Raw genomic sequence first — 26292 nt, 5'->3', positions numbered from 1 at the left:
GCCATTTCTGATGTTCTGTCTCGGACATGCCCCCGTGGCTGTCCGGAGCAAGCGGTAAGAGGGTTGCCTAAGGTGAGAGCGCACGTAAGGGTAATTAGCAAGAAGCCAATTGGGTAAATTGAGGTTCTGGTGAGCTGCTGTCTTCAGAAAGGGGGAAAAGGAAAAGTAAGCAACAGTAACAGGGAATGCGGAAACAACTCTGTGGATAAGAGCTTTTGCAACAGCAGTGCCCACTAAAAAGGCTAGTAACACAAGAGCACATACAATCAACCACTGCTTAATGGTGGATGCCCAAGTACTCAGTCCCCAAGAGGAAAGTTTTGTTTGCCACCAGTCCCATTCTTCCCGCTGTTCGCGAATCCGAACTGCAAGTGAGGTCAGCTGTTGGGTGATGGCTGAAACGTTGTTCCACCCGGGCTTGAAACGCAAACAGGATTGGTCCTTAAACCTGGGGTCAAGGTCCTCGAGTGCCATACGAAAGTCCTTCTGCAATATAACCTGTATCATTAGACGATTCTTTTCGGCATAATGAGCTAGTACAGTGAGAGCCAAATCGACTTGTCGAAACCCTTCAGCGGTCAAATTAGTGAGGGCTTCGAGATTGCGGGACATTTGGTAACATATCCCCAAACTAAAGATTCAGTGGCAGACTTAAATTTTTTCCAGCTTGATGGTTCTCGTCGGCTCCGGAAGTCAAACAGCCGGTGGGGGGCTCGAATGGGTTGGTACCTGAAAAACAAAAAGGGGACAAACAACGCCCTCAAGGCGGGCTAATTAAGATCGAAGAGAAAGCCAATTGTGACAGACTAACGTAGGTTGCTTCAACGCTATTTAATCCCTGTACAAAGACTATCTTTCCAGTGGGGGTGTGGGGCATATCGGGGGGGATGATGGATACCTGTGCCCCCGTGTCTAACAAAAAGGGGATAATTGTCTCGTTTTCGGTAGTCAGGTTTTGATAGGGTCGAGGGTCATTTAAATCGGGCCGAGTGACCGCTAGGCACTCGGCCTTTCCCCGTTTTTTGGCTGCGGGGGAATAGGGCGATCTTCCCACTCCAATTTCACAGCCAAGTCTTTCTGTTGATCACTATTCATTTTCCTAATAGCTTCCTTGGCGAGTCCCTTACCCAATAAAAATCCAAAAATCTTACGCTCGATGAACGAACGCTCGGGGTATTTGGGTTTGGGCACCATTTTGGACCCTTTCACCAGAGTAGAGGGGGTTGCAAGTAGGGCGGCCTTTAGTGTTGCCCACTTCACCCTCTCTACAGCGTCGTATAGTCGGCCAATAGGTTGTCCTGTGTATCCCCTTAGCCACAGAAGAGCCCCTGTGTCGAGATTAGGGCTGTTGTCCACAGCTAGGGTAACAGCCGCATCTTCTATGGGAATCTGAGTGGGATCATCAACAAAACGAAATGGGTTTTGTGCTACCGTCTGAACGTTAGTTAAGTTGAGGGGGTGTGCGGTGGGATCCCAGAGCAGAATAGAACTCCCAGCGATCGCGTACATAAGGGTAGTGGAGTTATTCACACAATCAGGTGGCATCTGTACTGCGCGAAATCCCCCTTGTATTTGGAGGTGCGCGGCAGCCGTGGCTGTTACAGGCCAATGATTATTCGCTGCCAGTACTTCCCCCATAAGGCCCCGCGACCAGCTCCCAGTACGGGTTAACGTTAAGGCTTCCTCCCAGTCAACCCAGTCACTCCCCTGTTCCAAGGCTAATCTCCCTACCCAGATTATAGGAGGCTCATCTGGACGTCGGGTAGTATCCGTGATGAACTCCTTCATTTCCGCCTTGGTTCGGGGGCGGGTCTCAGTTACCTGAGAGGTATTCCCCTGACCATCCATTTTTGATCGGGTTACGGTCACAGGAAGGGCCTCCGGTACAATCAGGTCGGGAGCTGTGGGTATGGTTGAACTCAGGGTAGTCAAGCCAGGGTAAATGTTTGGTGGGTCATGAGAGCCTTGGTATGGGGGAGGAAGTTGTGTCTCTAAAGGAGGCGTCTTTGGCGTCTGAGGGGAAGACTCTGGTTCTCCCTCCGACTGCGAGTGCGCCACCCCACGGGCACAATTTGTAACGGCCCCATGGTAGACGGTAACTTTATCAAGGGCTGCTGCTAGGGTATTGCAGATGGCAGCCAGAACATCCTCTGATTTATAAGAATCGGGGCGTAGTTTTTTAACCTTTTTTATCCCATCTAACCTTTGGACCAATCCTATTAACAGGTGGTATGTAGGTGATCCATGTGGGGCTCTTGGCTCGGGGGCCAAGATGGAGGGGGCTACCCCACAGAGTTTAATTACCCTGTTCACCTCTTTCCAGAGGCTAAGAGGGTTTGAATTAGGGGCTGTCTCACCCACTTGAGTGAGACACGGTTGAAGGTTATTATCGGCCGGGGTGGCCCTGAAGGTGGGATTGCAAGTTAGCAAGCAGCCCACATCGCTCAACCACAAAGGAACGGTGTAGGTCCTAAAATCATGGCCGTGTCCTATGATACAGACCCAGTCAAAAGTGTTAGGGGCCCCTTCGCGCTGTCGAGTACAGAGGAGGTGGTATTGCAAATGATTAAACTGATCCTCCTCAGAACCTGGGGTCTCAGTTTTAGCCCAGGGGCAACTGTCAGAGTTGTCATGGTTCCGGCATCCTGTTCGTGACGCCATGTCAGTCCCCGTAATACACGAGGTTCGAAGGGATGCCGGAAAGGATGAGACCACAACTGGGGGTTTCAAAAAGTACAAACTGATTTTATTTTGATGGCGCCAGACAATCATCAGAATAAAAATTAAACAGATTGCCAGACAACACAAAACAATTCCCTGAGGCTTTTCTAAATCACAATAATTCCCAATAACTGCCCAGGGGTTAGGAACAGTTGAATTAACACTGGTATTATCCATAGGGCTGATTATTTACACAACTTTATACAAGGAAACAGTAAAAAACCTAAACCACAACTATTTATAAACTAACTTAGTAACTTTTTAGCCACTGTCACTTGACAAGCAATAAGGACAACTAAGAAATCAATTAGGATAGGGATGATGGCGGGGGGGGGGGGTGTTATACCAGTTTTGGAGACAGCAGGAACACAAGTACCAGTCGCATGCTCATAAACTGTCTCCACTCGGGTCGACCAACTCGGAGTACGCTCAGTAGGACTCGAGAGCGGGGGGTGCAAGGCGTCTGGGTGATCAGGCCAGGCGTTCACTCCATGCGAATCCCCAGTGAGAGAGGGGCTGCCTGCCTGTTTTATTGCCTGTGAACTTATCACCCCATAGGTTGGTTTTTGCTGCAGTGGGTGGAGTAGCAGGCCTGAGCACAAGTCAGCCCATTGGCTGATCTTTCACTGCAATGGGTGGAGCGAGCAGGGGAAGATTATTAATTTACATGCCCTTATTTGGAAAACACTCCACCTCACAGACAGAGCCCCCTATACCAGCCTCAGAGGTATTACAGGCTATGGCTCCCTGCGACGGGCAGCCATTTCTGATGTTCTGTCTCGGACAATTCTATGTATGCTATTCATGTACTTGTGTGATATTTGTATGTGGACTCTGTGCTTATACTGGGAATGCTCTCTGCCTGAGATAGAGCAATGGGCTCTGGACTGCCTGTTGTAAAGAGCAATTGTTCAGTCAATGACTATGCTAACTGGTGAAGCTCCAGGAACAATGGCTTTCAAGTGCCCAATACACACCTGAGGAATGCATCTGCAAACCAGCCAATACCATGACTGCAGCTATGAAACAGACAGGTCACTTGATCGTGTGACCCGCTCCAGCATGGGAGACCCCAGGAATAGATATAAAATGCCATGAGGTGGACTCCATCTTGTCTTCAATTCTGCCACTGATTGATGCAGCCTTGCGAGGGACAGCGAGCCGGGAAGAATTGTCGACCCATCCTGACATGGGACTTACACCAGAGACTTTTAAGATAGCATTTGTAACATCTCTACTGAGAGCCTGCATCAAGAAATTGGTGATTGGTGCATGTAATGTATTTTCTTTAACAACCTTACTCTCCACCTTTTCTTCCTTTTATTAATAAACCTTTAGATTTTAGATTCTAAAGGATTGGCCCAGGGTGATCTTGTGGATAAGATCCTAAGTGTAAATCGACCGGGAACTGTCGATTCTTGGGGTCTGACTGAAACTGTGGTTGGTCTTTTGGGACCGGGAGAACCCGTTTGGGGTAGGTTCTATAACCTCTCACCTGTGTGTTAGGCCTGGGGCTGATCGTGGCACAGGGAGAGCTGGAGTGTCTGAGGAGTTTTGCTTGTGAGGCTTCCTGCTGGCCAGATTGGCAGCTGAAGCACTCAGTATAACTGGTTTGTGGCCTATTTGGGAAAGGCCTCCAGTCGGTCTGTAAGGAGCCCTGATTTTGAGCAGTTAGCCCTGATCGGACGCCCTCAGCAGTTCCCAGATCCAGCCCGGTCTGTCCCGCTGCCGGCGTCCTCAGAGGCTTTGCTCCCCGTCTCCCTGGTCTGCTGGAGACCAGCAGACCAGAGAGACTGGGAGCAAAGCCGCGGAGCATGCTGGCAGTGGGACAGCCCAGACGCACTGCGGCTGTCCTGCTGCCGGTGTCCTCAGAGGCTTTGCTCCCCGTCTCCCTGGTCTGCTGGTCTCCAGCAGACCAGCAGACCAGGGAGACGGGGAGCAAAGCCGCGGAGGACCTGGGCGGCGGGACCGCGGTGCGTCTCGGTCTGCTGCCAGCGTCTCCCTGGTCTGCTGGGGGGAGGGGGGGCGGCGCAGCTAGTATGCCCCCTCCCCTCCCCCCCCCCAGCAGACCAGGCTTTTCTCCGGACGCCTGTGGCAGAGCAGCTGGGGTGATTCTGGGTTGGTCCAGTAGCGCCGAGGAGCGGCGCTACTGGAGCAACCTAGCAGCACCCCAGCTGCTCTGCCCCAGGCGTCTCCAAGTCAGCCGCTGCTGAAACTGACCAGCGCTGACTACAGGAAGCCCGAGGCAGAGTTGCTCTGCCCCGGGCTTCCTGGGATCAGCCGCTGATCAGTTTCAGCAGCAGCTGACTTGGGGACTCCTGGGGTTCTTAAGTTGAATCTGTATGTAAGTTGGAACTGGTGGTCAGTTTCAGCAGTGGCTGAATCTGGAGGCCAGTTCCGACTTACATACAGATTCAACTTAAGAACAAACCTACAGTCCCTATCTTGTACGTAACCTGGGGACTGCCTGTATTTAAATTTCTCTACTTTACAGGTTATAGTGTTTTACATCCACTTTGCACTCATTTGATACTGTTGCAATTACTATATAAGATACAAGGCAGTGGCGAATCATACCTGACAAGTTTAGTTCTGTTTTAAAACTTTTATTATCTGATTAAAATAATGTTTGCTTACATACATTTCTGGTAAATTGAGTCTGATCAGTAACATCATGAGCTGCATTCTGGAGTTTTATTGTACAGTCTTTTCTATTACATTTAAAACCGCTCTTGGTTTTTGTTTTGGCACTGTAACAGAAATTGTATGGCACTTTGTGAAAGAAAGTATTATATGTGATATTTTGGAGTGCATTTTGTGGTTCCTTGCATTAAATCTAGAAAATATACCTTTTTTTATTTTCCCACTTACCTACTGTTGGAGAGAGATGCATTGTGCATCACTTTTTGGCAAATCTAATTCTTGGCAACTGGAGGAGAAACAGACTTGTACTTGACCACTTCTTGACCCAGGATTTGCATTCTTTGTTAGCTGCTTTTCCTCAACAGCTTTTGTTTGATTTCTGTCTAGGTGAATCTGTCGTTTGCGTTCATAGAATCATACAACACTAGGACTGGAAGGGACCTCCAGAGGTCATCGAGTCCAGCCCCCTGTCCTCATGGCAGGACCAAATACTCTGCACTGTGTGCCTGTTGTGCACGAGGTGTGAGACTGCTGCCCCCAGATATTTCTTTCTAGCCTACTAGAGAGGTTTCTGCAGCATTTAAGGTGCCATTAAAATAAAAAAGGCGCTTGTAGCTCTTGTGGCAATGAATGTGACTTTCTGAAAGTGACCCAGACTGTGTGGCTGATTATGCAGATTCACAGCTGCGATTAGAGGATGATGATCTAATCTGTGTTCATCCTCAGTCTGACTTGATTCCTTTTCTGACAAAAATAAAATGTTTTGCACGAGATTGGGGTCTGGGAGTTTGCTTTTTTGTTCTGATATCATCAGTGGAAATGTTAATATACTATGGTCATTATTATGGGTGACAGTTCATGAACTAGAAAGACTAGAGCATGTACTTCTGATTGTGTAATAAGGTTACACGTAAATTTAGAAAAAGCCCTTTCATTTTACTTGTAGACTGGGCAAATTTAATATGGATGTTACTGTGAGAAAGTGAACACGGTTCTTCATAGTGATGATTTTCCAGAGTATGAGCACAGTGTAAGGTTGATATGCCATACTGTGCCTCTCTGAGAGGTGGAGCACAGTCCTCCCTCTCTAAGGAGGGGGAGGCTGGGACAGTCCTGACATAGCTTTAAGCCACCTTTGTGCCCTCCTGATTTGGGGCTCCCGTGAGATTCGAGAGAGCCCCAATGAAATTGCCTGTTTAAGTGATAGCAGCCACACTGCCTACCCAAAGCCAACAGCAATTTGCACAGTAGCCCCATCTCTGTTTTGCTACTGTCATCCCTTCCATCATTATTAACTCTTTGTTAGGACTTTGCTTTGGTTTGATGTTCTGTTGGTAATGAGTGCTGGATTGGTGGCATTGAGTTTGCTTTTGAGGAGATGTGCACATGTCCCCACCCCACAAAATGACACAGATTTTGTGTGCAGTGTTGTTTTAGCCCTCTTGGTCTCAGGATGTTAGCGTATGTCTACACTACCACCCTAGGGTGGTTAATGTAGGCAACCGAAGTTGAAAATGAAGCCCGGGATTTAAATATCCCGGGCTTCATTTGCATCTTGCCGGGCGCCGCCATTTTTAAAGCCCCGGTACAGTAAAACTCCATTAGTCCGGCATCCAACGCTCCGGGACTCCTGATGGTCTGGCACCATCAGGAACCCGGAAGTGCTGGGGCAGCCGGACAGGCTTCCCCCATTCAGCTGCTTCTGAAACTGACCAGCAGCTGAATTGGGGAAGCCGGGAGCAGAGCAGCTGGGGCACTGCCGGGTTGGTCTCGTAGCGCTGCCCCTCGGGGCTGCGGGACCAACCCGGCAGCACCCCAGCTGCTCTTGGAGACTCCTGGGGCAGAGCAGCTGGAGTGCTGCCGGGTTGGTCCTGCAGCGCCAAAGGACTGTGCTGCGGGACCAACTCGGCAGGACCCCAGCTGCTCTGCCCCAGGGATCCCCGATTCAGCCGCTGCTGAAACAGATCAGCGGCTGATTCCAGGAAACCTGGGGCAGAGCAGCTCTTCCCCGGGCTTCCTGGAATCAGCCGCTGATCTGTTTCAGCAGCGGATGACTTGGGGACCCCTGGGGCAGAGCAGCTGGAGTGCTGCTGGGTTGGGCCCGCAGTGCCTAGGGGCGGCGCTGTGGGACCAACCCGGCAGCACCCCAGCTGCTTTGCCCCAGGCGTCGGGATTCACCCGCTGCTGAAACTGACCAGCAGCATCAGTTTCCCCAGCAGGCTGAATCCGGACGCCTGGGGCAGAGCAGCTGGGGTGCTGCGGGGTTGGTCTCTGCCCCAGGCGTCCCCAAAAGCAGCTGGGGTGCTGCCGGGTTGGTCCCGCAGCCCCGAGGGGCAGCGCTACGGGACCAACCGGGCAGTACCCCAGCTGCTCTGTCCCAGGCGTCCCCAAGAGCAGCTGGAGTGCTGCTGGGTTGGTGCCGTAGCGCCGCCTCTTGGCGCTGCGGGACCAACCGGGCAGCACCCCAGCTGCTCTATTGCAGGAATCCCCGATTCAGCTGCTGCTGAAACTGACCAGCAGCAGCTGAATCATTGACGCCTGGGGCAGAGCCGGACTATCGTAAGGGGGGGCTATGAGGGGTCTGGGGTGGCATCCCCTCCCACCCCACTTCAGACTCCTCATAGCCCCCCCTTCTGATAGTCCAGCATATTTGATAATCCGGCACCCCCTGGGTCCTAAAGGTGCCGGATTATCGGAAGTTTACTGTAGTTTGGACTCCGTGCCCACAGCTACATGCGGCATGGAGTAGGTAGTTCGGATTAGGCTCTCTAATCCGAACTACCGGAACACCTCGTTCCAGAGAGCCTAATCCGAACTACCTATTCCGTGCTGCGTGTGGCCACGGGCACGGAGTCCGAACTACCGGGACTTTAAAAATGGCGGCGCCCAGCAAGATGCAAATGAAGCCCGGGATACTTAAATCCCAGGCTTCATTTGCAACTTCGATTGCCTACATTAACCACCCTAGTTTGAACTAGGGTGATAGTGTAGACATACCCTTAGAGACACAAGATGGGTGACGCAACGTGATATTGGGCCAGTATGGGTTGATGAGCCAAGAAAATAGATCATGAGGAATGGGGAATTGAGAAGACGTGTCACATTTTTATCCTATTGATATTGTATGCAGTTGGCCATGTCTTGAAACAAATAGATTGGACTATCAAATTACAAATTTTCCCTTTCAAATGTCCTAATGCTGATAGCATTAAATAGTCCCTTTGAAAATTACATTCCTAGCAAATCTGTATTTTTAATTTATCATTGTGAGAACACACAAACTAGAAAGACCTACATTTGACATAATTAAAAACTGATTTATACGGGGCGAGATTAATAGGACTGAGACTGTTCATCTTTGGAAAAGAGATGACTAAGTAGGGGGGAGTCTGATAGAGGTCTATGATGGTGAGTGTGGAAAAAGTAAATAAGGAAGTGTTCTTCGAATGCTTGTTCACGTCTATTCCAATCAGGCGTATGCACGCTATATGCACGTGTGTCAGAAATGTTTCCGTTCGCAACTCCCGTAGGGTCGGCACATGTGTACCACAGTTGACCCTACTCTCCCTCAGTTCCTTCTTACTGTCCCTGGCAACATTGGAACTCTGTAGCTCTTACCTTAGCAAGTGTCTAGTCCCTAGCAGTTCAGAACTCTGGACATCCTCCGCAACAAGGAGAAGTTGGTGCTAAGTCTGGTGCAGAGAATAGAATTTATTGGGGCAACACTAGACTCAACCCAAGGGAAAGCATTGTTGCCAGAGTCGAGGTCCCAGACATTCGGGACTTGTTTAGGTACCTTCTCCCAGTACCCAGTCACAATGGCAAGGACATTTCTCAGACTTCTAAGCCACATGGCATCGTGTTGCCAAGACTCTTTCAGGGCTGGCTTGCCTCAGTTTATCTACCCACATGCCACAGTCTGGAGATGGTAGTGGCCATCCCCGATGGGGTGATAGTCTCTCAGGTGGTGGATGGACCCATTAAACCTTCAGAAGGTGTGCAATTCGCTCCCTTAAGCCCCACCCTAACAATGATGACCAGTGCCTCAGATCTGGGGTGGAAGGCCCACCTAGGTGACCTGAGGACCCAAGCACTATGGTTGCCCATGGACATGAGTCTTCACATCAATGTGAAAACTAAGAGCAGTCAGACTGGCTTGCCAGGTGTTCCAAGCCCAGATGCAGGGCTGGAGTGTGTCGGTGTGTATGGACAGTACAACTGTGATGTTGTATATAAACAAGCAGGGGGCCGTGCGACAGTCCCCGCTCTGCAGTGAGGCACAGACACTGGCATTATTGCATAAAGCACAAAATCCACTTGGAAGCCCAGTATCTACTGGGTCTACAGAATATGCTGGCGGATGCCCTCAGTAGGACCTTTTTGGTCCACAAGTGGTCAGTCAGGGAAGATGTGATACGATCAGCCTTCTACAGATAAGGGATTCCCCATCTAGATCTGTTTGCCACCTGAGAGAATAAAAAGTGCCTGGACTTTTGCTCATTCCAGAATCACTATCAGGGTTCCATGGGAGAAGCATTCGCTCTCCACTGGGGATGGGAACACTCACCCTGTATGCATTTCCCCCAATTCCTCTGGTACATCAAGTCCTATGAAAAGCCCACAGAAACAGGCCCTAATTTTGTTAGTGCTGGTGTCGCTGTGCCAACATTGGTTCTCCACACTGCTCAACTTGTTGGTGGAAGCCCCAACTGTCCTTCCCCTATACGTGGACTTCCTGATGCAGCATCGGGGGCATCTCGGACATTTGGCTCTGCACTTACTCCATCTAACAGCATGGAAACTGGATGGTTCAATTCACTAGCACTTCAGTGCTTGACCCAGGTACAGGAGGTCCTCTTGGGCAGCAGAAAATCATCTGGGCAGAAAAGGTGAAAAAGGTTCTTCCGCTGGTGTACAGAGTGGGATGTTTCCCCTGGGCAGGTGCCTGTTCCAGTAGTGCTAGAGTACCGGTTGCACTTATGATCTCAGGGCCTCGCACCCTCTTCGGTCATAGTTCACTTAGCAGCGGTATCCACCTTTCACCCGGGTTGCTCCCAGTGTTCCCTGTTTGGCCACCCCATGGTCATACATTTTAGGAAGGGGTTAGACAGTTTAAATCCATACCATCTTCTACTTGTACCTGCTTGCAACATGAACCTAGTGCTCAATAAACTCATGTGACCACCCTTTGACCCCAATGCTGAGTGTTCATTGCTCTAGGAAGGTAGCCTTCCTGGTGGCCATCACCTCAGCAAGGAGAGTGTCTGAGCTGAGGTCCCTATCCTCAGAACCACCGTACACCATCTTCCACAGAGATAAAGTGCAACTCAGGCTGCATCCGTCTTTTCTACCAAAAGTGGTCTACCAATTCCATCTGATCCAAGAGATTTTCCTTCCAGTTTTCTATCCCAAGCCACATTCTAGTGCTAGGCAGAGAGTGCTACACATGCTGGATGTGAGAAGGGCAGTAGCCTTTTACATAGATTGCACTAGGCTGTTTAGAAAGTCCACACAGCGGTTCATGGCGTTGGCGGAACATATGAAAGGCAACCTGGTTTCTACGCAGCGTTTATCTTCGTGGATAGTGTGGTGCATATGCACTTGTTGCGACCTACCAGAGTTCTCTCCCCTTCTGACCCTATGGGAGCTGTTAGGGGAAAAGTTTCCGACGCTCACGTACATGGCATGTGGACACCTGATTGGAGTGGACAGGAACAACACATCTCAAAGCACACCAGTTATGAGACTGGGTAACTGTCTTTTTCTTTTCTCCATCACATAACGCAAGAACTAGAGGTTATCAAGTGAAATTAATAGGCAACAGGCTTAACAGACAAAAGAAAGTACTTCTTCACTATGCACAGTCAATCTGTGGAACTCTTTGTCAGAGGAACTAGTGAAGGCCAAGACTAAAAGGGGTTCAAAATAGAACTCCATGATAAATTCATGGAGGATGGGGGTCTATCAGTGATGATTAGCCAGGTTCGGCAGGGATGGTGTTCCTGACCTCTTAATGCCAGAAGATGGGAAGGGCAACAGGATGGATCACTCAGAACCATAGAATACTAGGACTGGAAGGGACCTCGAGAGTCCACTTGATGATTCATGGACCTTTGATCTGACCCAGTATGGTTGTTCTTACGTTCTTAATAGCCACCTTCAGTGGTTAAATTTATTCCAGTATTTCTCCATGAATGACTATGGTGCAGTAAATATGGTATCTTCCTAAATTTTGAGTAGAATGTACTGCAATACAATGACAAATGTTTACAAACAACTGGAATAATCTCATGTTGGAATAGGTGCTTACGCAGCATTAACTGTAGTGGGGGGAAGTGTTGGAACGTCCTTATGTCTGGCATTCATACATCATAATGGTGTTCATATATCCTAAAGAATAACAAAAACTGTATTATGATGGTTGCGTCTCTCTCTGCTATCTAGTGCTGGTTATTGTCAGAGCCAGGATACTGGACTAGATCGAGCCTGGGTCTAATCTAGTCTGTCAGTTCCTGTGTTTCCTACTTCTTCTTGCCTGAGCTTTTGAATCAAAATAATGGAAGACATTTTTTTAACAAGTCTATGGAACAGAGTTTGTTTCATATGGTTCTGCTTTATTTAATAGCAGTGAATCGCAATATTCAGTGCCTTAGAAGAATTGGCTCTGTGAACGATTACCCATAGTATATTCTCTACACTGATTTCAACAGACCCCAGATATTTTTGTTAGGATTTGGCGAATTTCTGCACTGACCTTTATAACTTTACTAATCTTGATCATGCAATTATTTAAAAAATGTTGCTAAATATTTCTGACTTCCTCTGTTTTAAGGTTTTTTTTCATAGTGTACATTTATATTCTTTAAGAGTGGAATTTCATAAAGTATAATAAATACAGTAGAGTAGGTCAAGAATATATTAGAAAAAGGCTTCTTCCTCTTATGAATAGAAGCGCTGAGTGATATGAAGCAGACTTGTAAGCAACATGTTATAAAAAATGTATCTAAAAAATTTCTCCCTTATCTCTGTAGTGTCCTGGAGTTAAAAGTGGTTGACTTTTTGGGTCAGGATGTGGAAATGACTGTAGCATGCAGCATTCAGGATTTCCTCTTTCTCTGACTAGAAAAGGAAAGGGATGTACTTGGGAAGTATAATAGGAGAGAGTTGTCTGGTGTATATAAAGAATAAAAACTTGATTTGAAGGTAGACATTTGTTTGTTGGAGTATATAGTAGATGAAAATGCACACATCTGAGAAACAGTTAATATGTATAAAGAAATACAGGCAGTCCCCGAGTTACGCGGATCCGACTTATGTCGGATCCGCAGTTACGAACGGGGCACTTCCTCTCCCTGGTCTCGAGCAGACCAGGGAGAGGAAGCAAAGCGGCGGCGGAACGCGCCGCCAGCTGACAGCCCAGATGCGTCTGGGCTGTCAGCTGGCCGCGCGCTCCGCTCTGCTCCCCCCCCCCCTCTGCAGACCAGGGGGAGGGGGAGCAGAGCGGAGCAGAGCAGAGCGGCGGAACGCGCAGCCAGCTGACAGCCCAGACGCTTCTGGGCTGTCAGCTGGCCGCGCGTTCTGCCGCTCTGCTCTGCTCCGCTCTGCTCCCCCTCCCCCTGGTCTGCAAACCATGGGGGGGGGGAAGCAGAGCGGAGCACGCGGCCAGCTGACAGCCCAGACGCGTCTGGGCTGTCAGCTGGCCGCGCGTTCCGCCGCTCTGCTCTACTCTGCTCCCCCTCCCCCTGGTCTGCAGACCTGGGGGACGGGGAGCAGAGCAGAGCAAAGCCGCGGAGCCCGAGGGCAGCAGGATAGCCACGGCGCGTCTGGGCTGTCCCGCTGCCCCCGTGCTCCGCGGCTTTGCTCCCCGTCCCCCTGGTCAGCAGACCAGGGGGACGGGGAGCAAAGCAGAGCAAAGCCACGGAGCCCGAGGGCAGCAGGATAGCCACGGCGCGTCTGGGCTGTCCCGCTGCCCCCGTGCTCCGCGACTTTGCTCCGGACGCCTGTGGTACAGCAGCTGGGGCGCTGCCGGTTGGTCCCGTAGCGCCGCTCTGGGTGCCACTGGACCAACCCAGCAGCACCCCAGCTGCTCTGCCCCATGTGTCCCCTAGTCAGCAGCTGCTGAAAATGACCAGTGGCTGACTACAGGAAGCCCCTGCCCCGGGCTTCCTGGAATCAGCCGCTGATCAGTTTCAGCAGCAGCTGACTTGGGGATGCCTGGGGTTCTTAAGTTGAATCTGTATGTAAGTCAGAACTGGCGTCCAGATTCAGCCACTGTTGAAACTGATCAGTTTCAGCAGCGGCTGAATCTGGACGCCAGTTCCGACTTACATACAGATTCAACTTAAGAACAAACCTACAGTCCCTATCTTGTACGTAACCCGGGGACTGCCTGTAATATAGTATTCTGTAATGCAAGGATGGGGAACCTTTTTTGGGTCGGGGGCGGGTGACCCACATAAAAATCAGTCAGGGGCTGCACACAAGTGAGAAGCAATACATAAATAAATAAATAAGACACTCCTCACATTCCCCTCACACACCAGAGCCTAGGTGACCCAGCCTAATAGCTTTTGTGTGCAGAGCCCTGAGCCTCAGGGATGGAACCCAGGCAAGCTGTAATGGATCAAAGCAATGTAATATGATTGTAGTCAGTATTGAACTATTTACTATAAAATGCTATAGCATGAAGGTATAACTAAAGCTATTTAAAAATGATGATAATCCAGTGGGCTATTGTACCAAAATAAAAAGAAGCTTGGTTAAGCTACTTGTGCTTTTAAACCTTGCTTGAGAGAGAGCAAAGAAGACTTAATCACATTTGAAAAAATATGGTAGTAATATGTTGGCAAGGGGGAAAGAATGTTTTGGACCATGGCTCAAGGAACAAGACTACTGTTTTTTAGTATTTATGATTTTATCTTCCTTTTTTTTTTCTTTCTCTTTCTTCAGCTGTCCTTAAGGTCCCACACTGACACTTGCACAGGAAGTGTATCATTATGTTCATGCATAACAGCACTTTTTCCTGGCTCCTGTTGTTACTGAATTTGAATAGGATTATGTAACCAAAGTCAGTTTCATTCCACAGCAGTGCTGCAGGTAAAGTAAAAAATAGGCAAAAGTGTATCACTGTTCTTTCTCTAAAGATTTAATTATTTGAAATTCTGCAGTTACTGAAATACTGTTTGATGATATGAAAGATGCGGTGATATTAGAAACCTTATCGGTGTGCTCTAAATTCTGATTAGTTTGCACATGCCTCGAAGTATTCTATGTAATTTCCTCTACTGGAGAAGAGAATGAGTTTTAATAAGCAAGGAAAGTTATAGCAGCTATAAAGTTTTTCTAATAAAAATGTAGTTTCCATAGCATTGAGAAAATTGGATTTGTGGTGGAGATTTTTTTTTCTCTAGCATATATTTTGTGAAATGGTTTTTGGAAAAAGACAGCTGTATGTTTGTTTAAGCTTTCAATAGGGACACTGGCCAAGTCTATACTGGCACTTCACTGTGCTGTAACTTTCTGGCTTGGGTATGAAAAAGTACTCCCTCCTCCCCCAAGAGCAGCAAGTTACAGCACTGTAAAGTGCCAGTGTGAACCAGGCTACAGCGCAATTAACTAATCCCCGTTGCAGAGGTGATTTACAGAGAGTGCTGGGAGACCTCTCTCCCAGTGCTCCTGCCATTGCCACAAGTTCAGTTTAAAGTGTCGCTGCGCCTGCACTTTAAACTGCTAAGTGTAGACAAACAGCAGCCGCAGCAGTGCTTTAAACTGAAAGACTGGCCATTGCGCACTTAGCGCTCTGCCAGCACTCTAAGGGTACATCTAGACTACAAGCCTCTTTCAAAAGAGAGCGTCTATACAGCAACTAATATTTTCGAAAGAGAGAGCCACTTTTTCGAAAGAGAGCACCCAGGCAGCCTGGATGCTTTCTTTTGGAAAAGCACTGTTTGTGTTCAATAACGCGTTTTTTCCGAAAGAGCACTTTCAAAAAAAGGCGGTATCGATTTAATTTCAAAAGAATGTGGCAATAGTCTAGACGCAGGTGAAGGTTTTTTTTTTTTTTTTTTTTTTTTTTTTTTTTGAAAAAAGACTACTTTTAAAAAAAAAAACAAAAAAAACCTGTAGTCTAGACACACCTTATGTGAACTATGTCTGCGAGGGGAGTAGCTTGATTCACACTGACACTGGTTCACACTGACACTTGTTGTGCTTGAGGAAGGGGGTGTTTTTTCATGCCCCTGAGCCAGAAAGTTGTAAAATACCAGTGTAGATTTGACCAAAACCCGCGTTTCCACTGTCTTTTAGGAGAGTGAAATACTTCTTTGCTTGGGTCCATCTGCATACCATAATTCAGTGTTTGCTTTTCTATAAAAATGAGTAGTCTGGGGTACCCTAGAGACAAATACAAATATATGATAGTATAATGAGCTTTCATGGGCAATACCACTTCTTCAGATAGGATTTTTTATAGTTTACATAACATTACACTCTGTTCATCCTGATACAGTGTAAATATAGCTCAGTAGTTTTGCATTACTGTTTTTATTTTGTGTTTTACATAATTGTGTAAACAAAAAACTGCACTTGAGATGTACAGATACACTTAGCATTCCTTATTAGCGAAAGCATAAATATAATTAACACAGTGGTTTTTAAAGTCTGAGTGAAACATACACAAGGCAGGAAATGCCAAGTCCAGGCCGAAACTCACCACTTTTGAGTAAAACGGTTGTGGCTGGGTATTGCAGTTCATATAGTACATGAAATCACCCAGTGTTCTGTGGGCCCCTGACAGGAGCCAGCTGTTTCAAATGCAACATCTAGTCACAAGGGAATGAGCTACAGTCAGAGTTTGAGTCTGTAAGACTTGGCTCTAGATGTTCTGACATTTGTTTAGTTTCCTTTTTAGTTAGTGTTCCTTTTTATGTTAGTTGTCAGGGAATCAGAGAGAAGAGAAAGGGGTAGGGAATTTTGTGAAGACTTTAATATTTACCAGATACATTTTAAAGCCCTCTTATGATGATCAATGAAGGTCTTTCATGCAAATCTGCATATGGGTATTTCCTGAGTCTGTACACTTTCATTTTAAAAAGTAATGGAAAAGCCTGGGTTATCTTAAAGCAACAGCAAAAAGCAACATCTGCAGGAAGATTGTAAATGTTAATAATTAATTAGATTAGGTTTATCACCTGCTACAGAATTTTTTAATCCTTGTGTTCTGGGTTAGCTTAAAATGGCTTCTGTGAAGATGGAAATTTTTAGTTGCAGCTGTAGATAGAAAAAGGAAATGGTTTGGGTGTAATGATGTTTAACAAGAATGTAACTTCCTATTACTCTGAGTTTTGCAGGCTTATTGTGTTTCCTGTCAATAACCTCCCCCATTCTTTCAAGTGAGGATCTTATTGTTGTATGCAAGATGAATATTAAAATTCATTTATGCCTGAAAGTGAAATATTTGAAGCAGACCTGCTGAATTGCTCAGAATGAGCTGTTCTGTATTTTACCTGGAAAATGTTTTAAATAAATGGCGCTGGTGAAAAACTGATGATCAGTCCTACTCCTGTCTCTAAGAAAATGTGTAAAACCTTATTGTAAAGACCAGATGTTTCAGCATTGTCACCTTTTTATCACCATTTGCCTCTGGTAGTCTCTTTATTTTTTAATTTTCACCTTTTTTCCTGTTAACTTCTATTTATTGTAGTGTTCAAGAGAATTTAACAAAGGTGGCCAGGATAAAAATCAATGTTTATTTTGTCACTATTCTTTGGCTCTTTTTACCCTGGAGCTCAAATCATGTTAGTCAGAACTGGGTTTAATAAAAGCTCTTGTCTGAAACAGAGTTTTCCTGGGTAGCATAAATAGGGCCAAATAGTGTTGAAATGTGTTATAGTGTTGTTTACAAAAGCATATGTGGATCAGCGTTAAGTATAGTGTGGTCAGAGACTTGAACAATGTTTCTGTTTCTTAAGAATATATTTTCCTATCTATTTCACAAGGATTTTGTGCAGTTTGGTTAACTTTTATAAAGTGCTTTGTTGTGAACTTTGGATAAAGAGGTACTATTGAAATTCAGTGTATTATTAAGACCTATGTGTATGATGTCTTGCAAACAATTTTATCTGAAGAAAAATTAATACTGCCATTGTAAAAGTGAGTTTTGTGTACAGTAAGTACTTTGCTTTTTTATAATTGTTTTTAAGAGACATAAGAATACTAACATTCTCCAGAGCTAAGCCAGCATTTTCAAAGCTCTTAAACAGGAAGATTTTTTCAGTGGTACAGAGCAGTTGGTAGCTCCTAGTGAAGCCGGTGAGAGTTGGGAGTGCTGAGCATTTTTAAAAATTTGTGTGTTTGTTTGTTTGTTTGTTTGTTTACTTACATGTAACCAAATTGACTATTTCAATAGATATTTACTAGGGGTGTTAAAATGTGTGTAATTGATTAACTGTGTAACCGCTGAAAATTTCACCCTCAAATGATGCAATTTAAAAAAAAAAAGATATTTGTAAATACATTTGGAGATCCTTTTATTTGCCTTCTGGTTTCTGAGCCTTTAGGGTCAATATTTGAAGGTTTTCTCAGCAATAACGAGGGCTGGAAACTTTTTAAAGTGGAAGTTAAGATTCATACATCATCCTATTGCTACTGCAGCTTGAGATTTAGGGGAAAAAAAATTAAATATTGCAAAACTCCAGATAAGACCAAATATTGGATTAATTGAATGGATTTGTTTAAATTGATAAGAAAATGAACAATTATAAAACTTCTGATATAGAAAAAAAAGACACCTAAGACTTGTAATTATAAAGAAACTAAACAAAACCCAGCTCGATCTCAGAAAAGTTCCTAGTTTATGAACACTTGCTCCCCCCCTTTAATATTTTAGATTAAATTAAACAAACTACTTCATCCTGTGTAGACAAAAATGAAGCTAGTTCTCCAGCCTTGTGAGTTTACATGAAGGCCTGCTGGCAGCAAGAAGATATTGTTAGATGGGTGTTCTAGACAAAGGGTCCAATTTAAGCCATAGAGATGACTAAGGGCTTGTCTCCACTACACGGGGGATGTTAAAATGTGTGTAATTAAGTAGCCATGTAAACACTGAAATTTTCAGCAGTTACACATGGGGTGGCAGTCAGCTCTCCTGGCTCACTTTATAAGCTTTATGCTGCAGATGCCTGCTGCATGTAACCATGTAAGTGTTAGCATTTTGACAGGTTGCACGGTTAGCATTTTTAATGAATTTTGCACATCACTAGTACAGGAGCCACCTACATCAGTGCAGGGTTTCTTTCTGTGGATGTATTTAACCTATCTCTAAACAGGAGCTAGATTTCTGGTAGAATTTTTCCATCAACCTGGCTGTGTCTACGCTGTGGGTTAGTTTGACCTGACCACAGCACTCGGGGCATGACGTTTTTCACACCCTTGAGTTACATAGGTAGGTTGATCTAATTTGTAAGTGTAAACTGGGCCTAAGGGCCCTTGTTTCAAAGACATTACAATAGGAGCAGGCAAAATCTGGCCCACTGGCCAAATCTGGCCCACCATGACCCCCGGCAATTTACAGGGGTCGGCAGCCTGCAGCTCTGGAGCTTCATGTGGCTCTTTGGCTGCCCCTTGCAATCTCCAAGCTACCAAGCTTCCATGGTACGACTGAGCATTCAAATAGACTGCCTGCTGTGGCCCCACACAGCTTCCAGAAGTGGCTGGCTGCTGCTGGCATGTCCCTGTTTACCGCTCCTCAGTGCTGTATTCACAGCTCTCATTGGCTGGAAACTGTATGCTAATGTCTGCTTTCTTGAAGTCCATTGCTTTTATTTTGCTCTTTTCCTTCCTACGATTCCTTAGAATCATGAGCAGTTCCACCCAAGCGGCTTCTACCTTCAACTCTCATCTAGTTCAACATTATTCAGTCTCTCCCGTATTTGCTCTCTCCAATTTTGTAATAAAGAGCTATCTCTAAAGCATTCCAAGAACTTGTTGGATAATCTTGTTGTACCCTGCTATACTGTTTTACCAACAGATGCCTGAGTGGTTGACTCCTCCATCCCCTCCAAATCTTGTGCTTTGGATGATTTTGTTAGTAGTTTAAAGAAAAAAGCCTCATCCACTTCTTTCTGGTTAATTGGCCTATAGTAGACAGTGCAAGAGTATGCATCTGTGATGTACAAAACACTTCCCCTTTCTTCCTCCCTGTTCATCCTGAAAAAACCATACCATTCTGTACCAATATTCCAATAATGTGAATTATCCCATCAAGTCTATGTGATGCCAGTTATGTTGCAGTAGTGATTACTTGCTGGTATTTCTTGTTCTTCCCCAGATTCTGACACTTTACTCAGCTCTCCGTAGTCTGAACTACCTTTGGGCTTTTGCTTCCTGCCCCTGATGAACCTGATTTAAAGCCCACCTCAGTCTGTGTCTGGAGATACTCTACTCCTTCCTCAATGGTGGACCCTGTCTCTGCTCAGCAGACATTCTTAGAGCAGCATCCCATGTTAAAGAAACCGAAGTGCTCTTAGTGAGACCTTCTTCCTCAGACCTTGAGTCCTTAGTCAGTTCTGGTCTGCTCAGTGCCATACCTCGCAGTATCATTAGTGCACACATGGATGAGCAGCATTGGCAAGTAGTCAGAGGGCCAGATGATCTTTGGCAAGCCTTCCAGAATGTATTGGATATAGCCGTGTGACAGGCAGCACACTTTGCAAGATGCCACATTAGGCTAGCAGATGGATGCCTGCTTCCCCCTTAGAGTATGTCTACACTTTCCCCCTAGTTCGAACTAGGGAGGCAAATGAAGCACACCGAAGTTGCAAATCAAGCGCGGGATTTAAATATGGCCGGTCGCCATTTTAAAATGCCGGTTGCCCGATTTAACTTGCTGCATGTAGTTCGATCGGAAACTCTTCCCTGGAATTAACTGGTACTCCTCATTGCATGGAGTACCATTGCATGAGGAGTACCAGTTAATTCCAGGGAAGGGTTTTAAATCGGACTACGGCGTCTACATGCGGCAAGTTAATTGGGCAACGGCCGCAAATATGCTAATCAAGCGCTGGATATTTAAATCCCGCGCTTGATTTGCAACTTCGGTGTGCTTCATTTGCCTCCCTAGTTCGAACTAGGGGGAAAGTGTAGACATAACCTTAGAGGTTTCTCTCTCTCTGCTCCTCTCTTTCTAATTATACTCTTGGGCCTTATTTGATCTTGATAATTCATAGAATAATAGAACTGGAAGGAACCTTGAGAAGTCATCAGATCCAGTCCCCCTGCACTTTGTCTAACCTGATCTTAAAACTCTCCAGTGATGGAGATTCTACAACCTCCTAAGGCTTAGCCACCCTGACAAGAAGTTTTTCAATTAACATTGAAAACATTCTTATAGTTGTTCTATACTACCATTTCAATTAACAATTAATGATTTGTCTGCACAAATCATATCTGTTCAGTTGCAGGTTTGTCCTATGTCCATTCTTGGACACATTTTCAGTTGCACTAGCTTTTGGGAACCTATGCCATAGAGAGAATTGTGGGAAAAGTGGTCATGGTTCCAGAGTTCCAAGAAAAAAATCATTACGTCCCCCAAACGCGGGTGCCACTTTCTAGTCTTCCTCTTAAAGAAAAAGAAAACTGATAGTCAGGTTTTGGTTTTGAGTTGAAGATACAGCAATTCAGAAAATAGCAGCGTGGACAGGAGAGGTGCTGCTTGGGTGTGTAAAGAGCTGTACAGGGTACATACCTAAGTCTTTACTTGCCTAAGCAAGCACCATCAACACTGTTCTTTGGAGGGTGCGGTGAAGTGTAGACCTAGTGAAAGACTGCATCAATAGTAAGGAACTTTTTAAAAATATATTTAACTCTGGGTGAATAGCTGTTGAAGAAAAGGCTCTGGGATCAGTACCTGTTTTCACTACTATATTTAAATTGGTTGAAAAGTTTAAACATTGACGAAAATGGTTCCATACCCGGAATCCTTCTCTCCACTGGATCTGTAACCCACAGCTGACAATATCTGAGAACTGGTGGGAATTTTTTTGCAATCTTTCCTAGTGCAGAAAAGAGTAAACTTGACAACTGAGGCATACATTATTCCATTATTTCTTCAGTATGCCTTTGGGGAAGAGATGCTAAAGCAATATCTGTAAATCCAGGATTTGCTATTGAAATAATGGTGGATAATGTAAGTATGGTGTCACAGTCCTTGTGGTGATTTCATTCAAATTCTCTTCTGCAGGGAAGAAATATTTTAGCCTGAGTAGTCATTTCACTCATAGTGATTGCCAGTATATTCCATGTCTCAGAAATCTTATAAAAGTGTGGCTAGTGCAACTCTACACAGGATTTATGAAAAGTCATGGAACAGTGTCCTTGGGAAAGGTGTTCCCTGTAAGCTGAGCACTTGGGCAGCCATGCAAGAGAGATTCAGATAATGGCCATCTGATAGTGCACATCTGCAGTTGCCATGGTGCACATAACAAAATGTAGTCCCTCCATGGATGGAAAAAAATAGATGGTACGTTGCTTGGGAGTTAAATTAAGAGAGCACATCATTATTAACACACTTAATGAGAACAAGTGTCATGTGCGTTTTTAGGTAGCAATCTGCCTCAAGTTCAAAATAGAATGTCAACTAACTATCCATTGTTATTTTTTTTTCTTTTTCAGCTTCTCAGCAAAGATGCCTAATGGGAAGGCCTTATATTTTCATCCTTCAGTTCTGCATTTTGGAATGCAGTGAGTATCTAAAATTATTGCTCTCTAATTAATAATCAAGGGGAAGGTTACTGTATTGGGGCCAGTTTGGAATGAAAGCGCACTGGCCCAGATCATTCCTTTTCATGGGTGGTTCTACAACTGGGGTCTCAAAGGAAGGAAATCATCATAGTGAGCTCTCTAGAAAGATCCCCAGGCACAGGGTCCTATTGAGTGCATCTCCAGACAAGGTCCCCGCTCCCAGCAGCTCTTCTCCTTCCAGCTGCCTAGCAATGTAGTTCAGAGCAAGTCGTAGTGAAAACACAGACATCTTTGTGCACCAGGAGTCTGTTTCTGTCCCACTGATCTAGCCAGGCTAGTGTTGTTAAAAGGAATTTTTAAAGAAAAAGAATAGTATAGACAAAGCATGTAGGTACTCAGTTCATTGCTCCCAAATCATGAGCAATATGACTCACTCATTTGACTGCAGTAAATTTCCTGGGTTTGAGGAACATTGATCATTGGGGGTCGGATGAAACTGGTAGGTTCAAGGTTCGGAAAAGAACACAATGTCAGAAGGAGGATGGGTGATTGTAGACAGGAAACCAGTGAGCATTGAGTAAACAGCATTTGTAGGTAATTCTTGTAGCTGTACCAAATGGGCTCATACCATTGACTGTTCTCTTAGGATACGTCTAGACTACAGATACTGTCGACAAAGCATCTGTCGACAAAGAGTGTCTAGACTACAGCCAGTTCTATCGACAAAGCAAACCGCTTTGTCGACATGACCGTGTAGATGCAATAATGCCTTCTGTCGACAGAACAGGCATTATTCCTCATAGAATCAGGTTTACAGCCATCGAGAAAACTGCTGAGTTCTGTCAACGTTATGTCGACAGAACTCAGCAGCAGTGTAGACACAGGTATAGTTTTGTCGACAAAAGTCCACTTTTGTCGACAAAACCCTTTAGTCTAGACACACCCTCTATGACCTAAGTTGCCACTGTAGATATGGGAGCGGGCTTGTTGTGGGACAAGATTAAAGAAATGAACTCTCAGAAAGAAAAGAATAACAAATGCATTGATAGCATCTATAATGGTTTCTTTGCTGCTTCAGTTTTGGCTAGAGGAAAGCTTTTAAAGGATGATTAGCTACTTTATCCCAACAGTTATCAGAAAGCACAATCCCCTTGTGAGCTGAAGGAATGTTCCAGAAGAAGCACAGAATGTCTCATCAGAAACAGCTTTCTAACTTTTTACCAAAAATATAAGGTCTCAGAGAGTCATTTTGTCAACTGACCCAGCAAAGCATTGCAACCCTTAAGCATAATGTATTAGTTTCCTCAAAAATATGTACTCAGTAAGTTTAAAACAAAACAAAACAAACTGACGACTCTAGATATGTTTCACAAACTGTTAGTGACACTGTGGTTTTTGCTATGTGTAACCGATATGTTTCAATGTCATTTATTTTTCCTTATACTTTAAAGGGCAAATTTTGGGTTGTGTAAGCTTAAAAATATTTTAAGCTGATAAATGGTTAATAAAAGCAATATTTGTTGATTTTTCTTGCAAATTACAAATGTTTTTAAAATCAGTAAAGCTTTCTGTTTTTTCCCCCCCGTAGGTTACTTGGCCTGCCCAGATCTAAAATGCTGTATGCTTACAACCCTAGTAGGGATAGAGAAGTTGTAGTGAATTCTGTGTTTACAGCTACTAGACATTTTCATGTGTCTCCTGTTCATAGCAGGGTGAGTGTTGATGTACTCTTGGAAACTATGCAGTGGCAGCATGCCAAAGGTTCATGTTTATGTTGGCCTAAAGTTTCTGTTCTGTGCTTCTTTTCCACGCTTTTCCTCACTACGCCCAACTCATTTTTTCTATATTTGTTAGTTTGTGTTTTTGTTTCACTTATACCTGGGCAGGTAAGGCGAATAATTCAAAAGCCTGCAATTAAAGGGGCTCATTATCATAGCTCAGAAAGGAAAGAGATCATCATTAAGATGGTTTGTTTAATCTCACTCTACTATATGTACTATAGTGTTCAGTAGTTCCAAGGCCTGAAGCTGTTTATAGCCTTGGATTCTCATGAGCATAGTCCTGAACATTCCTTGTAAGGGAGATTTACAATAAAATGCTTTATAAAGATTTTGTATTTCAGTTACAAAAATAACAAACTTCAGGATAATGGTTTGACTGAAACTTTCTGTATGAAGCTTAAGAACATTTAAAGTATTTTAAAAATACACTTCAGTGCTCATAATTTGACAAAACCCACACTCTTCTGCAGGGTTGGTATTTTTTCCACATTATAGCCAACCAGCATTTTGACTAGCGCTGGATGAATAGCTCAGCAAACAAGCTTGAACTTGGCTAAGGCTATGTCTACACTACAGTGATCTATCAGAAAAAGGTACACAAATTGCACTCTGCAATTTGCATACCTTTTTCCAATTGTGTTTTTGGAAGAGGCTTTTCCGAAATTTGGCCCGTTTACACTGGGCCAAATTTTGGAAAAGCCTCCTCTTTCAGAAGAGCCTTTTTTCCTTGTGGGAGGAGGAAGACAGGGCTCCTGAAAGAGCGCGTCTGCTGTTCCACAAAAAAAAGCAGAAGAGCAGATGCGTTCCCTGGACATTGTGGAGTTTTTCTGGGATACATCCGGAACTACCGCACTACACCTGCAGTGTAGACATAGACCCACATAAATGGGGAAGAGTTAGGATTGTCCACACATGAACTTGATTCTGGTTTTATGGGTTAGCCTCAGACATGGTTGCCGAACAGCATGCCCAGCCTTAACTCTGACTCAATTCATTAAGCATTATATAGCGTATGCATTCAGTTCACTGTTACTTCACAGTGTATACTGGACTACAGAGAACCGACTGTTGGACTGAGTAGGTTCTGGACATTGATACTGTGTTGCTGTAGTGTGTACTGTTAAGTGATAGAAATGTAGCCGTGTTAGTCTGGTGTAGCTGAAACAAAATACAGGACTATGTAGCACTTTAAAGACTAACTACTGTTAAGTGTCCTTCTGACTATCCTAAAAATTCTGGGCTCAACATTGCTCGTTACTAATGCTCTCAGTTCTTGTCTTTATTGGTAGCTGATGGGGGACCCTGGATGTGGCCCTGCATTTGTGGAGTTCATGCACCTGGATTCATATATTGAAAAGTGATGATCGATGATGTCAGAGGGAAGGGGCTGAAATTAGCTTTATTGAGCAACAGGCTTTTATGTTGTCTCTTTAGGTGATTCCAGCAATGGGAAAAATTTCTTTTAGAGTCCTCTTTCTGCCAACAGAAGAAGGCAATATTGAAAGTTCATTATTTATAAATACCTCATCTCATGGAGTACTTTCATATCAGGTAACTTTTCAATTGACTTGTGCTTTAAAAATTACCTCCAAAGACATTAATTTAAAAATCTAACTTTGAAAATATGTTGAATTCCTAATGTAACCAGGATAAAGGGAGCAAAGTTTGTTGTTGACTAAGGCACTGATCCTAGAAATATTTATGTATGTGCTTAATGTTACTATAATTACTGGGACTACTCTTGGTAATCCAGGTAAGCACATGTGTGTTTGTAGGATTGGGGTCTACGTCTACCTGCCACAGATAGTTAGTTCTAAACCATGTGGCAGCATAGCATGCAGTGTGCTGGGATGCAACATGTATTAGAAGTGTTTAGGAAACAGAGTCCTGTATAGCTGGTCTTTTGAGCTACACTATGATAGATGAGCTGGTTGATGACCTGAAGACTCCTCTTAATCTGGTTACCTGAAGATTCACTACATATTTCTTAAGGGATGTGTATTTGCTGTTTTTTTCTGCTCTTTGATTAATTTTTAAATTCATTCTTCCATTATTAAAAAACCCAATAACTATTTGAATCACATGCCCACGCTGTCATCCTGAGGCTGATATGGGAAAAAAACCTCAAAATGAGATGTATGTCAACTAAATTGAAAATATACCTGATAATACACAATAGCGCTGTATTGTATTGGTAGAAATGTGGGGAAAGCTAGAAAAATGATACACTGATTTATCAACTCTTTTTTATGGCCAGCCTCTCTTCCCATTTACTTGACTTGTTGCTGCTCTTACAGGGTTCAAAAAAGAGCTAGGTAAATTAATGGATATTAGGTCCATCAATGGCTATGAGCCAGGATGGGTAGGAATGGTGTCCCTAGCCTCTGTTTGTCAGAGTCTGGGAATGGAT

At 44.8% G+C, this 26292-nt stretch overlaps 1 protein-coding gene across 13 annotated transcripts in view; it reads left to right on the top strand.

Annotated features, from left to right (window-relative positions):
* The window catches only part of TMEM131L (transmembrane 131 like), a 136709-nt gene that overhangs the window by 32934 nt on the left and 77483 nt on the right, over positions 1–26292 (top strand). For 12 of the 13 annotated variants that reach the window (XM_075930092.2, XM_075930089.2, XM_075930088.2 and 9 more), the window contains 3 exons: positions 22033–22101; positions 23690–23813; positions 25317–25433. In XM_075930092.2, the coding sequence (XP_075786207.2) occupies positions 22033–22101; positions 23690–23813; positions 25317–25433 (310 nt within the window). The remainder of the gene's footprint in view (positions 1–22032; positions 22102–23689; positions 23814–25316; positions 25434–26292) is intronic. The other variant, XM_075930087.2, reaches the window with a different exon arrangement.

The sequence above is a fragment of the Pelodiscus sinensis genome, chromosome 4 (genome assembly GCF_052426305.1).
Source record: "Pelodiscus sinensis isolate ZL-2025 chromosome 4, ASM5242630v1, whole genome shotgun sequence".
Lineage (NCBI taxonomy): Eukaryota > Metazoa > Chordata > Testudines > Trionychidae > Pelodiscus > Pelodiscus sinensis.
The sequence above is the reverse complement of the archived record's forward strand: the minus strand, read 5'-3'. Positions and strand labels throughout refer to the sequence as shown.